General features: G+C 39.5%; 1 protein-coding gene across 1 annotated transcript in view; it reads left to right on the forward strand.

Annotated features, from left to right (window-relative positions):
• SPTLC3 (serine palmitoyltransferase long chain base subunit 3) overlaps positions 1 to 13257 on the forward strand; it is a 138411-nt gene that overhangs the window by 62736 nt on the left and 62418 nt on the right. Inside the window, exons 5-6 of the mRNA XM_032859192.1 lie at positions 4898 to 5022; positions 7002 to 7095. Of these exons, the coding sequence (XP_032715083.1) occupies positions 4898 to 5022; positions 7002 to 7095 (219 nt within the window). The remainder of the gene's footprint in view (positions 1 to 4897; positions 5023 to 7001; positions 7096 to 13257) is intronic.

Genomic DNA, 13257 nt, shown 5'->3' on the forward strand with positions numbered 1-13257 from the left:
GCCAGGTGAGCCTGCTGACAGGTTGTGACGACAAATGCCAACTTTCTCCCAGATCAAGTCTAAGAAACAATCTACAAACAGGACAAAAAGGACTACAGTCACAGTTTGGAAAATAGTCTTCACATGTACCACACGGGAAGAATTGGTGGGGGTGAAATAGGCTTATTAATAACACCCACACTCTTTACTATTACTCAGCATCCGTTTGAAAGCCAGCAGTCTTTATGTTCTGACTAAAAAGTATGAGCCAGCCAGTATTAGTAAAAATCCAGCAGAAGTACACAGTCCATAAACATAATACTGGTATTTTCTCCTGTGTCTGATTTTTATTGATTTGACTGATGGCGGCAAGCCCAGTGTTTGGCATGTGGAAATACCATTGAGAGAGCTGGGAAGAGGAGACATCCAACTTGTATTTAGTCTTTTATTCACAAAGCAGGTTTTCAGTATCCCATTGGGCAAATAAACCTTCAGGATGAGAACAAGTGTCAATATATGCACAACATAGCAATTTGGAGATCCATTGTCACTAGCCAATTTGTGACTGTGGTTGACCTTCAGAGACTAAAAAAACACTAAAGTCAGAGAGAAATAAAAATCAATATGAATTTATCTGTACCTTGGGTAAGGACTGTAGCCCTACTTTCAGGGGTTAAAAAAACTTACAATATTTACATAACAAGGACAAAATGTTGAATATAATTATTAGAACCACTCAAGTACTCAGACCACCAACTTCAACTTGACATGACTCAGACATCTCCACCCCATTAGGATCTGGCCTAATGTTTGCAGCTCATCCAGTTTTTGTGACTGCTTTGTTTCCCCAAGGTCTTCCTACATTTTAGTTCTTCGTTGTGAAGAGCAGGAGGAAGAAAGCAGCACTCGATTAATACATATGAGCCATACTTTCAGTATTCCTTAATGAACACCCCATCCAGACAGCCCAGTGTGAATTTGAGAGGCATGGTTTCCTGACGTAGAAAACGTCCAGACATCCTGAGACTCTCTCATAACTGTTTATTAAGTTTGAGCTGCGAGCACCAAATAGAGATAGTCTATAAAAATGGGAGTTGGGAGTGGGGACTGTTATTTTCCACAAATGAAGGTAAGCCCCTAGATGCAAAACCACTTGTAACTCAGCTGTGAGACATGTGGTCATAAGAATAGGTATATTTGAATATTAGTTTACTCTCTGATTGACCATTGGAAATCCAGAAGAAGACTGGATCTGGAGACCTAATATGGACACTTGCATTTCCTCTCTTCTTCCTCTGCACAAGCCAGGGCTAATGATGAAGACTCACAGAGGGCACTTTCTCAGGATGTTCTTGGATATACCCACTTTTAGTAGTTGCTTGGCTGTTTCATTGCTTACAACACATTCTACATTATCCTAAGGACTTCTAGTGATGCATCTGTTATAGATAAACCCCTGGATGGCAGACTTGGGGAAGATGAAAGTGGAGGAAGACATCATAGAGACGCACCGTGAAGTTCTACTCATTATTTCTGGGTGACCGGGCCGGTAAACAGTTGTCACCTGACTCTCTAGAAAGGAAAGGGGAAATTTACCACGGTGGCAATGTTTGGGCATCCTCCATCCTTGCTGGAGGCCTTCTTCAGTTATGGTTGTTTTCAAGGTGGAGTTCATTACCTAATCACCTTGTTGCCCTAGCATCATGTGACCTCTTGACCTTCTTCCCTGTGACATCCCCTGTTCTGGGGTTATTCTCCATCAAAAGACAGCATGCAAGTCAACAAGCTCCTAGTATGTACCAGTACTGTGCTAGACTGTGCCACGATGAACATCCAACACACAGTATCGGCACCCCAACGGCTCTTTCTGTAGTAGAGAAGATGGCCTCATGAATGTTCAACTTAGTAAGTGCTATAATCATTATGTGATGAAACTTATGTGATCTCAGAAGAAAATGACCAAATTTGCCTGGGGAAACTAAGAACAGCATCCAAGAAAAGACATCGTATGTGGTGGACATCAAAGAATGAGTGGGATCTACAAGAAGACTATTATGTGGAGGAAAGACCATTCCCAACATCAGGGAAGCCTAAAACAGCACCTCTCCCAATCTCTCTGGAAATTTCGAGAAAAGGTAGCCAGAAGCCACTCAACGGTTTAGTGGAAGAGCTTAGGCCAGAACCCAAGGCTGTCATGCCCAGACCAATGGTCTTTTCACTACATATCTTTGGGGACATTTCCCTTGGGATACAGTCTCCGTTAGATAAAAACAAATCTCATGAGTGATTATGTGCCCATGTTTTATCTTTAAATTTTAGTATTTCTTTTCTCTCTCTCTCTTTGTTAATAAAGTTTTAAATGACAGTTTAGATTTTTAACTCCCTACCCCCCAAAATTGATTCTGCTAGAATACTTGTTTAACTATGGTTTCTGACAATTTGGGGGTAAATGAATTTTAGATCAAGAAGAGGGCCATCAGCCATCTGTTGTATGACAATATGACCACTCAGGAAGGACAAAGATGATCCATGAAATGTCCTCTTTCATATTAAATGCAAAATAACTCTGAACTCACTAATCCATGCCTTCTTAAGTTTAACTCTTCACCATGTTAGCACAGTAAGCAAGATAATTTACCAATTTAATAAAATTCTGGTGTCACACTATGTATAGTAAAATATGTTGATCCTTAGTTGAACAAAGCAAGTTTATAGTAGGCCCAAATATGCTAACAATATCCCTCTAATTTAAATCTGAGTTAAATCTGCTTCTATGTTCTGTGGTTGCAAATTACAACATCTCTCCACTTGTACATTTTTATGTTCTGTCAAGTGTATCGTGTAGAGCAGCATTGTCCAATAAAAATATAATGCAAGACACATGTGGAATGTAAAATTTCTAGTAGCTGGGGCACCTGGGTGGCTCAGGGGGTTAGGCCTCTGCCGTTAGCTCAGGTCATGATCTCAGGGTCCTGGGATTGAGCCCCGCATTGGGCTCTCTGCTCAACAGGGAGCCTGCTTCTCCCTCTCTCTCTCTGCTTGCCTCTCTGCCTACTTGTGATCTTTCTTTCTGTCAAATAAATAAATAAGATCTTTTTAAAAAATAAAATAAATAATAATAAAATTTCTAGTAGCCACATTAAAAAAAGTTTAAAGAAAAGAGGTAAACTTAATTTCATAATATGTTTTGTTTGACCTAAAATATCCAAAATGGTATCATTTTAAAAAGTAATCAATATAGGGTCCCTGCGTGGCTCCGTGGGTTAAAACATCTGCCTTCAGCTCAGGTCATGATCCCAGGGTCCTGGGATTGAGCCCCGCATCGGGCTCTCTGCTCAGCGGAGAACCTGCTTCCTCCTCTCTCTCTGCCTGCCTCTCTGCCTACTTGTGATCTGTCAAATAAATTAAAAAAATAAAATAAGAAGTAATCAATATAAAAATATTGATGAACTATTTTACATTATTTTATTGTTGCTGTACTAAGTATTCAAAAAATAATGTATATTTTACTCTTACTGGATATCTCAATTCGGACGCTAAATTTTCATTGTTTAAAGTGAAATAAGTAGAATATAATCCTACATGAATAATAAAGTTGTGCTCAGTGGAAAATATTTTACAGTACTCCATTTCTTTTTAAAGATTTTATTTACTTACGTGACAGACAGAGATCACAAGTAGGCAGAGAGGCAAGGGGGAAGCCAGCTCCCCACTGAGCGGGGAGCCCAATGTGGGACTCAATCCCAGGACCCTGAGATCATGACCTGAGTTGAAGGCAGAGGATTAACCCACTAAGCCACCCAGGCACCCTACAGTGCTTCCGTTTTTAATCTTAAATAAAGTTAACTAAAATTAAATGCAATTTAAAACTCTTGCACTAACCAGATGTAGCTAGCGGCTACTATATTGGACACAGCAGATCTAGAAGTTAAAGTGATGGCAAAAAGAAAAATATGAGGATCGTTAACATTTACTCTTAGTAAGGCATAGAGGTAATGTATGAGAAGGAATCAGAGCATAAGCATATAAAAGGTAGCAGAGTGGTAAAAACGTGAACTTTGGAGTTAGACCAAATTATCTCTGTTGGTTTTCATCTGTGACCTCTTTATACCTCAGGTCTCTAATCTGTAAAGTAATGATATCTGCATTATGGTGCCTTTAAGATTAAATGAGATAACCTAAATAGTGGGCTTTGAAATCTAGCACATTCCAAAGGTTCGCTAAGTTATAACTAGATTTACTAATATCTATAGAAATCATGGGATCTGTTTGGATTTAAGTGCAGGACCCCTTGGAAGGGGTTATAATTTAATTAATCACTTGAGGGAGGTAGGGTGAGAGGAGAGAAAAATTATAGTATCTTTTGTAGACTTTATTGCATTATCAGTATTTACGTAGAAAAACATGCCAATCCTAACTATACAGCTCAAAAGATTTTCACAAAGCAAACATACCTGTGTAACCAGCACCCAAATCTAGAAACAAAACATTGAGAGACTCTCAAAGCTCTCATTGTTTTTGCAACAAAATTAACTTAAAATTAACTATACTGATGGCTAACACATAGGGTCGGTTTGTCTGTTTATAAACTTAATATAAATGGACCCAGCCTATATGAGTGTATAAGTGTCTGACTTCTTGCACTCAACAACATACTTGTGAGATTTTTTTCATTTTGTTGTATAGCATAATAGACTCCTCCTTCTCACTACGGTGTTTAATTCCACTATGTAAATACCTCCACAAGGTATTTAATTTGTCCATTTGACAGTATGTGGACATGTGGGTTGTTTCTTGATGGCAGCTGTGGCAAATATATCTCTTACACGTGTCTTTTGGTGACGGGTATGCACTGGATTTTGAGTTTCCAAACTTGTTGAGAAGAGAAGACTCACTCATCCCATGATTTCACATGCAGGAACCTTGGATAAGCATGAAGAATTGGAGAACCTTGTGGCTAAGTTCCTGAATGTAGAAGCAGCTATGGTCTTTGGGATGGGATTTGCAACTAACTCAATGAATATCCCTGCACTAGTCGGAAAGGTGAGAATCTGTCAATATAACTGTCTTCTGCTGTGTTACCCCTAAGAATTACAACTCTGAGCAAGTCCTTCATTAGAAGTATGGCGAAGGTCCTTTTCTGGGAAAAGCTGATTGAATGTCCAGCTTTTTAAATTAATATACCAGCTTAGTCCAGCAAATCTGTCTATAATGATATTCTGTTTATAGAATTGCAGTCCTAAATGTGGATCAAATGTCATCTTTGATGATTGTTTAGCAAGATCAATGAGATTTTAAGGCTCTCATGTCCTCACTTAGAATGTAGAAAATGCTTATCGGGCATTTATTTGAACAAAACATTTTGCTCATGCCACTCATTCCATTTATTCATTCAACAGATCACTTATTGAGAAACAACTTTGTCCACATATAAAGCAAGATACAGGGCATAAAAAGATGAATAAGACCTATGCCTTATAGATGTATGTCGTTTACAGTCTAGTGGGGGAAACAATGCACCAAATAAAATAGGATGAATACCACAGAAAAGCCATGCACATCCATTGAGAAGGACAAAAGAGTTGCTTCCAAGCTTTTCTTGGGAAAAGCTAAGATGTCTGTGCAAAGTGGGTGATATGAAACTGAATCTGTTACTCACCTGTTGAGTTTTTACTTTAAGATAAGGAAGAGAGAGCAGCATGCATAAAGCACTGAGCTTTGGACGAACTAAAATGTAAGGTTGTAGGTGAGGAAGAGACCAGAGGTGAAGGCAAGTTGGAAAAAGCCTCATATATAGTCATGCTTGAGTACTGGAAATTCTTTCTGAGGAAAAGTGGGAATTTGGTTGGCTCAGTTTAAGTAAGCAAGTGTCATAACCAGATTTAGGTTTAAAAAAATCTGATTCATGACAACTAAATGCAATATATGATCTTTGATTAGATTCTGCATTGAAGAAAAATAGAAGGAAATAAAACATCTATAATATAAGACACTGATACCAGTAGGACAGTGGGGGAAATGTGAATTCAGGCTGTATCTTAGGTGATAGCACTTCATGAATTTTGGATTTCTTGGGTATGATCATTGCACTGTGATTTAGCCAGAGAATGTCCTTGTTCTTAGTAAATACATGATGAAGAATTTAGGGGTGAGGTATCATGAGGTTTACAAATAACTGTCAAATGCTCATTAAAAAAATTATAAATACACACACATACATCTAGAGTATGGAGGTATGAGAATATTGCTGACTCTTGCCCCCAAAACTTAAAACATGTCGCGTGTGAAGTTTCCAAAATATGAGCAAGACCTCAAAGATTCTGGGTGGCCACAAATGGCCACCAGAATTTGTCTCTGCATTTTTGGTTCACTTGAGCAATTTTAAAATTCAGAAATATTCAAATTAAAAAAAGAAAATGAATTTCACGATTATAATTTATATGCAGTAAATTCGATTGATCTTTATCGCTCACCTCAGACTGAATTGCCATCCACACTTTTCCAAATGCAACTTTTTAGCTGGAAAGCAGTGACGCTTTCATCTACAAGGATGTCAATACAGAAGAGAATGAGAATAGGAAAACAAGGGCTTGAAAGGCCTTGCAGAAAGGACCACTGCCCTTCAGAGGGAGTACACCAAAACTGTCCCAAATAATCCAGCACAGCATGGAAGAATCCCAGCAAACCACAACCCACCCAAAGTATATCCAAAGAAATTAACAAAGTATATCTAAAGAGATTAACTCTTTAGAAAATGGTAACTGGCATTTAACCAAGGTCTTGAACTCTTTTCAAATGCAAATGGTTAAAGATGTAATCCCTCAAAATAATCCCCATCTTTATCAGCTAATTGTCTACAGGCTTTTTCCACATAGACATCAGGGAAACTTGTCCTTTTAAAATTAAAGAGGGTTTGGGGGGTGTATGTTACAGGTCTTTAAGTGTCTTTCTGTTCCCACATGTTGTTTTTCTCTAATTTTATTTACTTTTTTGTGTGTTTTGTGTGCTTGCTTTCTGAGCAGGGATGCCTCATTTTAAGTGATGAGTTAAATCATGCATCTCTTGTACTTGGGGCCCGACTCTCAGGTGCAACCATAAGGATCTTCAAACACAACAGTGAGTATCAATCAATTTATCCCAACATTTGCTGCTTGCTTCTAGAGGATAGTAAAGATTATTGATGGGGCTTTGTCCTTGCTCTTCCAACTGGGAATTTAGCCTCATGAAACACAATTATGTTTATATTCACTACTGGCTTGTTAACCTCTGCTGACCTGAAACAAATGGTTGAAGTGCTTTAAACACCCGATTGCTAAGTGTAACCCAAACACATTAATGTCACTGTTATTAGTGGTCTTGTAATGTAGCCTCTGTAGACATGACTGAGCTCGTAGGAGACCGACGTTCGATTATCAGAAGTGTTATAACTCTTCCTTTTCTATAATTCTGCCTTTGGAAAGTTTTAAGACTTAAGTTCTATGTTACAGTCAGGTAAAAAAGTTATGTTCTTCCTTAAAATAATGCCTCCTTTCACTCTCCCCACCCAGCACATGCTTACAATCTAGTAGGAGAAGCAGATATGTCCCTATACTATGACCCATAAATTCCTCATCTTGGAATTTCCAGTGTATGTCCACCCAAAGGCTTGTACAAGAATGTCCATAGAAGCTTTAGTCATTATAGCCAAGACTGGAAACAACCCAAATTTCTATCAGCAGGAAAATGGAAAAGATCTGTGCTGTATTTATGTAATAAAATATGGCCCTCTGATAAAAAAAAGAAATACACTACTGATACACACACCATGGATGATTCTCAAGAAAAATTTTTAATGAAATAAACCCGACATAAAACAGTACATACTATATGAGTTTATTTATAGTAAATAAAAGAAACTTTTAGGTAAAACTGATCTATGGTGATAGAAATCATAACGCTGTTTTCCCCTGATTTTGGGGGAGGAGCTTTGTGAGAAGAGGAATAAAGGAACTTTCTGGGATGATAGAAATGTTTATTATTTTGATTGGGCTGATGTGTACATTCTTATTAAAATTCATTGAATTTTACATTTAAACTCTGTCAGTTTCCTTGTAAATAAGTTTTCCTAAAATATAATTGTTATCATACAATATCTTTGGTATTGAAAAGAAAAACATATAGGCTTTGGCCCAAGCATCTGTGTCCTTGTTCTATAGCTTATTAGCATGTGATCCTTGGCAAATTACTTAAACTTCTTGGATCTCAATTTTCCTGTTGCAAAAATGAGGGTAATTACAATGCCTGTTTCACAGTATGTTGGAAAAGGCACATAAACTTCTTGCTTAACATGAAGCCTGGCAATGGAAACTTCTGAGTTGCTTGTATCTGCTGTTATTAGGTTATTATTATCCTCATCATTTTCATTGCCAGTACCACTAAAGGACTGTAGAAAACATTATGAAGACCCAAAAGAATGCAGAGGTCATTTCACTTTGGGGATTGCATGAAAATGATAGTATCTGCCAAAGACTTTGAAGGATTATGAGAATTCTGATCAGAGATAGGGAAAGGGTATTTCAAATAGATTAATCTGGAGTGTGTAAAGAGCAGCAAAAGCTCTAGAGTGAAGCTGAACTACTGGAGAAGAGCCTGAAAAAAAAAAGGTCCTGGCCAGTTAAGGTAGAGCCACTAAGATATATATACAAGCGAAGATATATGTACTTGAAGAAGCAACAAAAAGTGTTTGGACAGTCCTGTTTCATTCTGTGCTGTTCTCTGGATGAACTGTATTTGCTCAAAGCATTTAGTAAACCCACCCCCCACCATGTCTAGTGGCAGTGAAAACAGAGATACAAGCTTTGAGTTAAGTTAAAGCTTTGAACACAATCTGGTGGAAATGACAATATGTTTATGGATTGTGAAGATGAGCTGTCCCCAAAACAGTTGTTGTACACCTTCTGTATGTATTATTATATGGAATTTAGCCCAAATTCTACCATTCTCTACTTTTCCCTTGAAGGCTTTATAGGGGTAGTGATAGATGATAGAGAGAGAGAGACAAGCATATATAAACAACAGAGAGTTTTCTTATTCACTAACCAAGAATTTCCTACTCTAAAAACAAAAGGCGGGGGGCGGACACCTGGGTGGCTCAGTCATTAAGCATCTGCCTTCAGTTCAGGTCATGATCCCAGGGTCCTGGTATCCAGCCCCACATCGGGCTCCCTGCTGAGCAGGAAGCCTGCTTCTCCCTCTCCCACTCCCCCTGCTTGTGTTCACTCTCTCTCACTGTGTCTCTCTCTGTAAAATAAATAGATAAAATTACCAAAAAAAAAAAAAAAAAAAAAAAAAAAAAAGAATTCCCTACTCTCCAACCTAGGACCTACGATTATGATTCTCCAGTGACTTCCCCAACTCCCGGCATTTATGCTCCTGGGTAGCCCCTTCCTTCATTGTCTCAGGGTTGGCTTATGTGGTCAAAAGAACACAGTAGAAGTGATGGTATGTCATTCTCAAGGCTAGTTTTTTAGAGGCATTACGGCTTTTGCCTGTTCCTCCCTCTGGCATCACTAGGGGGCGCACTTAAGCAGCCTGTGCAGAAGAGCTGAGGCCTATTGCCAACAACCCTGTGAATGGGATATCTTTGGGGATTGTCTGGCCTCACTAAAGCCTTCAGATGACTGTAGCTCCAACATCCTGACTGCAGCTCACAACTTTCTTGAGCCAGAACACCCACCTAAGGTTCCCAGATTCCTAACCTACAGAATCTGTGGATAATAAGTGTTTGTTGTTTGGGGGTAATTTGTGACATAGCCATAGATAACTAACACAGCTTCTCTAACCACCATTGCTGTGGCAGGAGCTGGACACCCATGCATGATTTCCCACTTCTTCCTCCTATGAATCTAAAACGACTTAGCTGACTCTGAGTCCTTTCACCCAGCTACTTTACACCCCTCATCACTGGCGAGGAAGCCAAAATGGGAAAACTTGGATGACAAACCATTCTTGGTCTGCATGGAGGCAAGAAACTTGAAAGCCTATAGGACATAGGTCAGAAAGTGAACTAGGGTTTGGCTAATGCTTCTTGAGATAGTTTCCTATGACCCACATGGCAAAGGAATGTCAGGCCCTGGCCCCCCTATGTTAACAACCCTTCTTTTGAGGGGAGTGGGACAGGGGATGGCTTGAATTGATTCTTTGCCTGTTGGCTGAGGCTGAAATATGAAGAGAAGGGGATAATCACCACCTGTATTCCAGTCCCACAAACAGTTACCAAAAAATACTGCTCTTATTCATGCATATATAGAATAGATGCCAACAACAGGAACACATCAGTGAAGATTATTTCCACGTTTTTGTTCATACACACACACACACACACACACAAACACACACATAATTTAGCAGAAACAGTATAATGGGAAAACTTCTAAACAGACCGCTATAAAACAACCTTATTTTAAATATTCAAATAAGTGATGCAGTTCAGTCACGGATTGAATCTTTCCATTAGTTCCAACTTCTCCGTAATTGTTCAACCGGCTTCTCCTGGTCCAGCCCATAACACCCTAGGCAGCTAGCTGTATCATATCTTCTACTTCAGATTCCAGCTCAGGATAACAATTCCAGTGAAAATACATCCAAAAGGAAGCATAGTAACTACATCGGGAAGAAATCTGACACCTTCTGGACAGCAGGTGAAAGCTAACATCATTGATGAGGGGTAGAGGGACAGTGTGTATCCCCAGATACGATACCCCGAGAAGGACTCAACATGACTTACATAGTATTCAGATCAGAATACTGAATTTTATTATTAGGCAGCATCAAAGTAGAAATGTTCTATTGAAAAGAAAACAGGGGTGGGGGGGAAGGAATGTATTCTCCACATAACGCAAATATTGTAAAAGACAAAGAAAGGCTGAGGAGATGATCCAGATTAAAGGATACCAAAGTGCTGTGATAACTAAATACAGTCCCTGACTCTGGACTGGGTTCTTCTTTTTCTTTTCTTTTCTTTTCTTTTCTTTTCTTTTTTTAAAAGATTTTATTTACTGATTTGACACAGAGAGAGAAGAGAGCACCAGCAGGGGGAGCGGCAGGCAGAGGGAGAGAGAGAAACAGACACCCCACCGAACAGGAAGCCCGATGTGGGGCTCTGGGTTCCGAAAGAGACAAGGAGGTGCTATAAAGGACATTCCTGAGTAGTTCACAAAACTGGAACTTGCGAAGGGTTAGATATTACTAAATAAGACTATGGTATCAACGTTAAATGTACTGAAGCCGATAGCTCCTCTGTCATCCAGGGTAAACAAGCTATGGCCTGGGAGCCAAGAATAGATTTCCCATTCTTAAAAGATTGTATAAAGTACAGAGAAGAATGTGTAACCACAAAAGCTGAAGTATTACTCTCTGGTCCTCTACAGAAAAAGTTTTCTGACCCTTGCTGTATTCTCATAAGAGGATATACCCTATTCTTAGGGAAGACACGCTACAATGTTCAGAAATACCATTATATATGCAAAGTCGTTTCAGCTCAGTAAAAGACTGTATGAGATAAAAATAGATAGATCAATCAGTTGATCAATCAATAGATAGGTGAAAGTGATCAATTAAATGGAATAAAATGTTAATAGATGGATCTAGATCAAAGGGTATGTAGGTGTTCTTTGTAGTACTCTTATTCTTGCAATTTTTTTGTTAGGTTTGCTATTACTTTCAAATAACATTTTAATTCCTTAATCCTTTGCTCAAATTCTAATTCAAGAATTTCATTTTATCTTCCAATTTTACAAAGCTCTCAAAACATTTAGTAACTTATTCCTCATGCCCTCCCTTTGGCCTCACAGAACGCAGAGAATAGCTCTCATTTACATCTCTATAATGAAGGTTAACTGTGGTTATTTTATATCAGCAACCAGCACTCACTGAGAATTTATGTTGCGGCAGATCCTGAGCTAGTGTCCTTCTCTTATGTACTTACTTAATCTCATGGACGACCCCATGAGGCAGGTGCTGGTTTACCAATGAGGAGATGTGGGCTTTGTCCAAGATCCTACAACTGCTCAATGGGGAAGCCGGGAGCTGTCTGTGTAAATTCCGCCCCTTCCAACTACCGGAGAGCTGTGTGCAGCAAGGGTTCAAACTCCATCATCTAGTGAAAATTCTCTCATGTATGAGCTGCCATTGCTCTTTTCTGTTGTAGGTAGGATAATGGCCTTTAAAGATGTCCATGTCCTGCAGGCACCTCGGTGGCTCATTCGATTGTCTGAACCACTGTTCAGGTCTTGATCTCAGGATCCTTTGTTGGGCTTCATGCTGGGTATGGAGCCTACTTGGGGGGGTAGTCTGTGTCCTAATCCCCAAAGCCTGTGAATATATTATATTATGTGATAAAGGGGAATTGAAGCTGCAGACAGAATTCAGGTTGCTCAACAATGAACATTAACATAGAGATCGTCCGCACAGTTCCAGTGTAATCACAGGGTCCTTAAATGTAGGAAAGGGAAGCAGGAGCGTGAGTGTCAGAGTGATGCCATGTGAGAAAGATGCTGCAGGCTTGAAGTGGGCAAAGGTCACACACCAAGCAGTGCCAGAAGCCCCTGAAAGCCGGAAAATGGATTCTCCCCTAGAGTTTCCAGAGAGGAAAGCAACCCAGCCTATACCCTGATTTGAGCCCAGGGAGAGGATTTCAGATTTCTGGCCTCCAGAACTGTAAGATAACAAATCTATGTTGTTTTTGACCATGTCTGTGCTAATTTCTGCCAGCCTAGAAGGAAACTAATACACTTTCATTCCCAGACACACAAAGCCCTTGTTCCCACTCACTGACATGCTTACTACTTTTGCAAATGTGTGTACTTTCCCAGATATTGTGCTCATAGCATGAAAACAGCCACTTCCGGGAGCCGGGGTACCTCTGGGGTCCTTTGAATGACTTGTTCCTCGAGAGGTGAGAGAAGTGGAATGGTATATGGAGGGGAAAGAATTAAATGAGGTCACGATACGTAAGGCTTCAGTTACTGCTGGCTGTCTTTCTTGCTTTGCCATTCCCAGGAGAACACTAAATTCCTCAGTAAATGGTGATGCTTTAATCCTTAATATGCATCCATGCAGATTGGAATGATAATGTAAAGAAGATGTAGAGGATACTAAATTGCCTTCCTGTTTGTGTATGAGGCATGCAACCAGCCCAGATAGAAGCTAGTAACTTGTGAGACAGGTTCTTAAGAATGGCCACCTCGACCGAACGTTCTTAAACACCACGATGATGGGATTTTGTACAACTCTCTGCTT

Source organism: Lontra canadensis, unplaced genomic scaffold (genome assembly GCF_010015895.1).
Source record: "Lontra canadensis isolate GAN:19392208 unplaced genomic scaffold, GSC_riverotter_1.0 scaffold16, whole genome shotgun sequence".
Taxonomy (NCBI): domain Eukaryota; kingdom Metazoa; phylum Chordata; class Mammalia; order Carnivora; family Mustelidae; genus Lontra; species Lontra canadensis.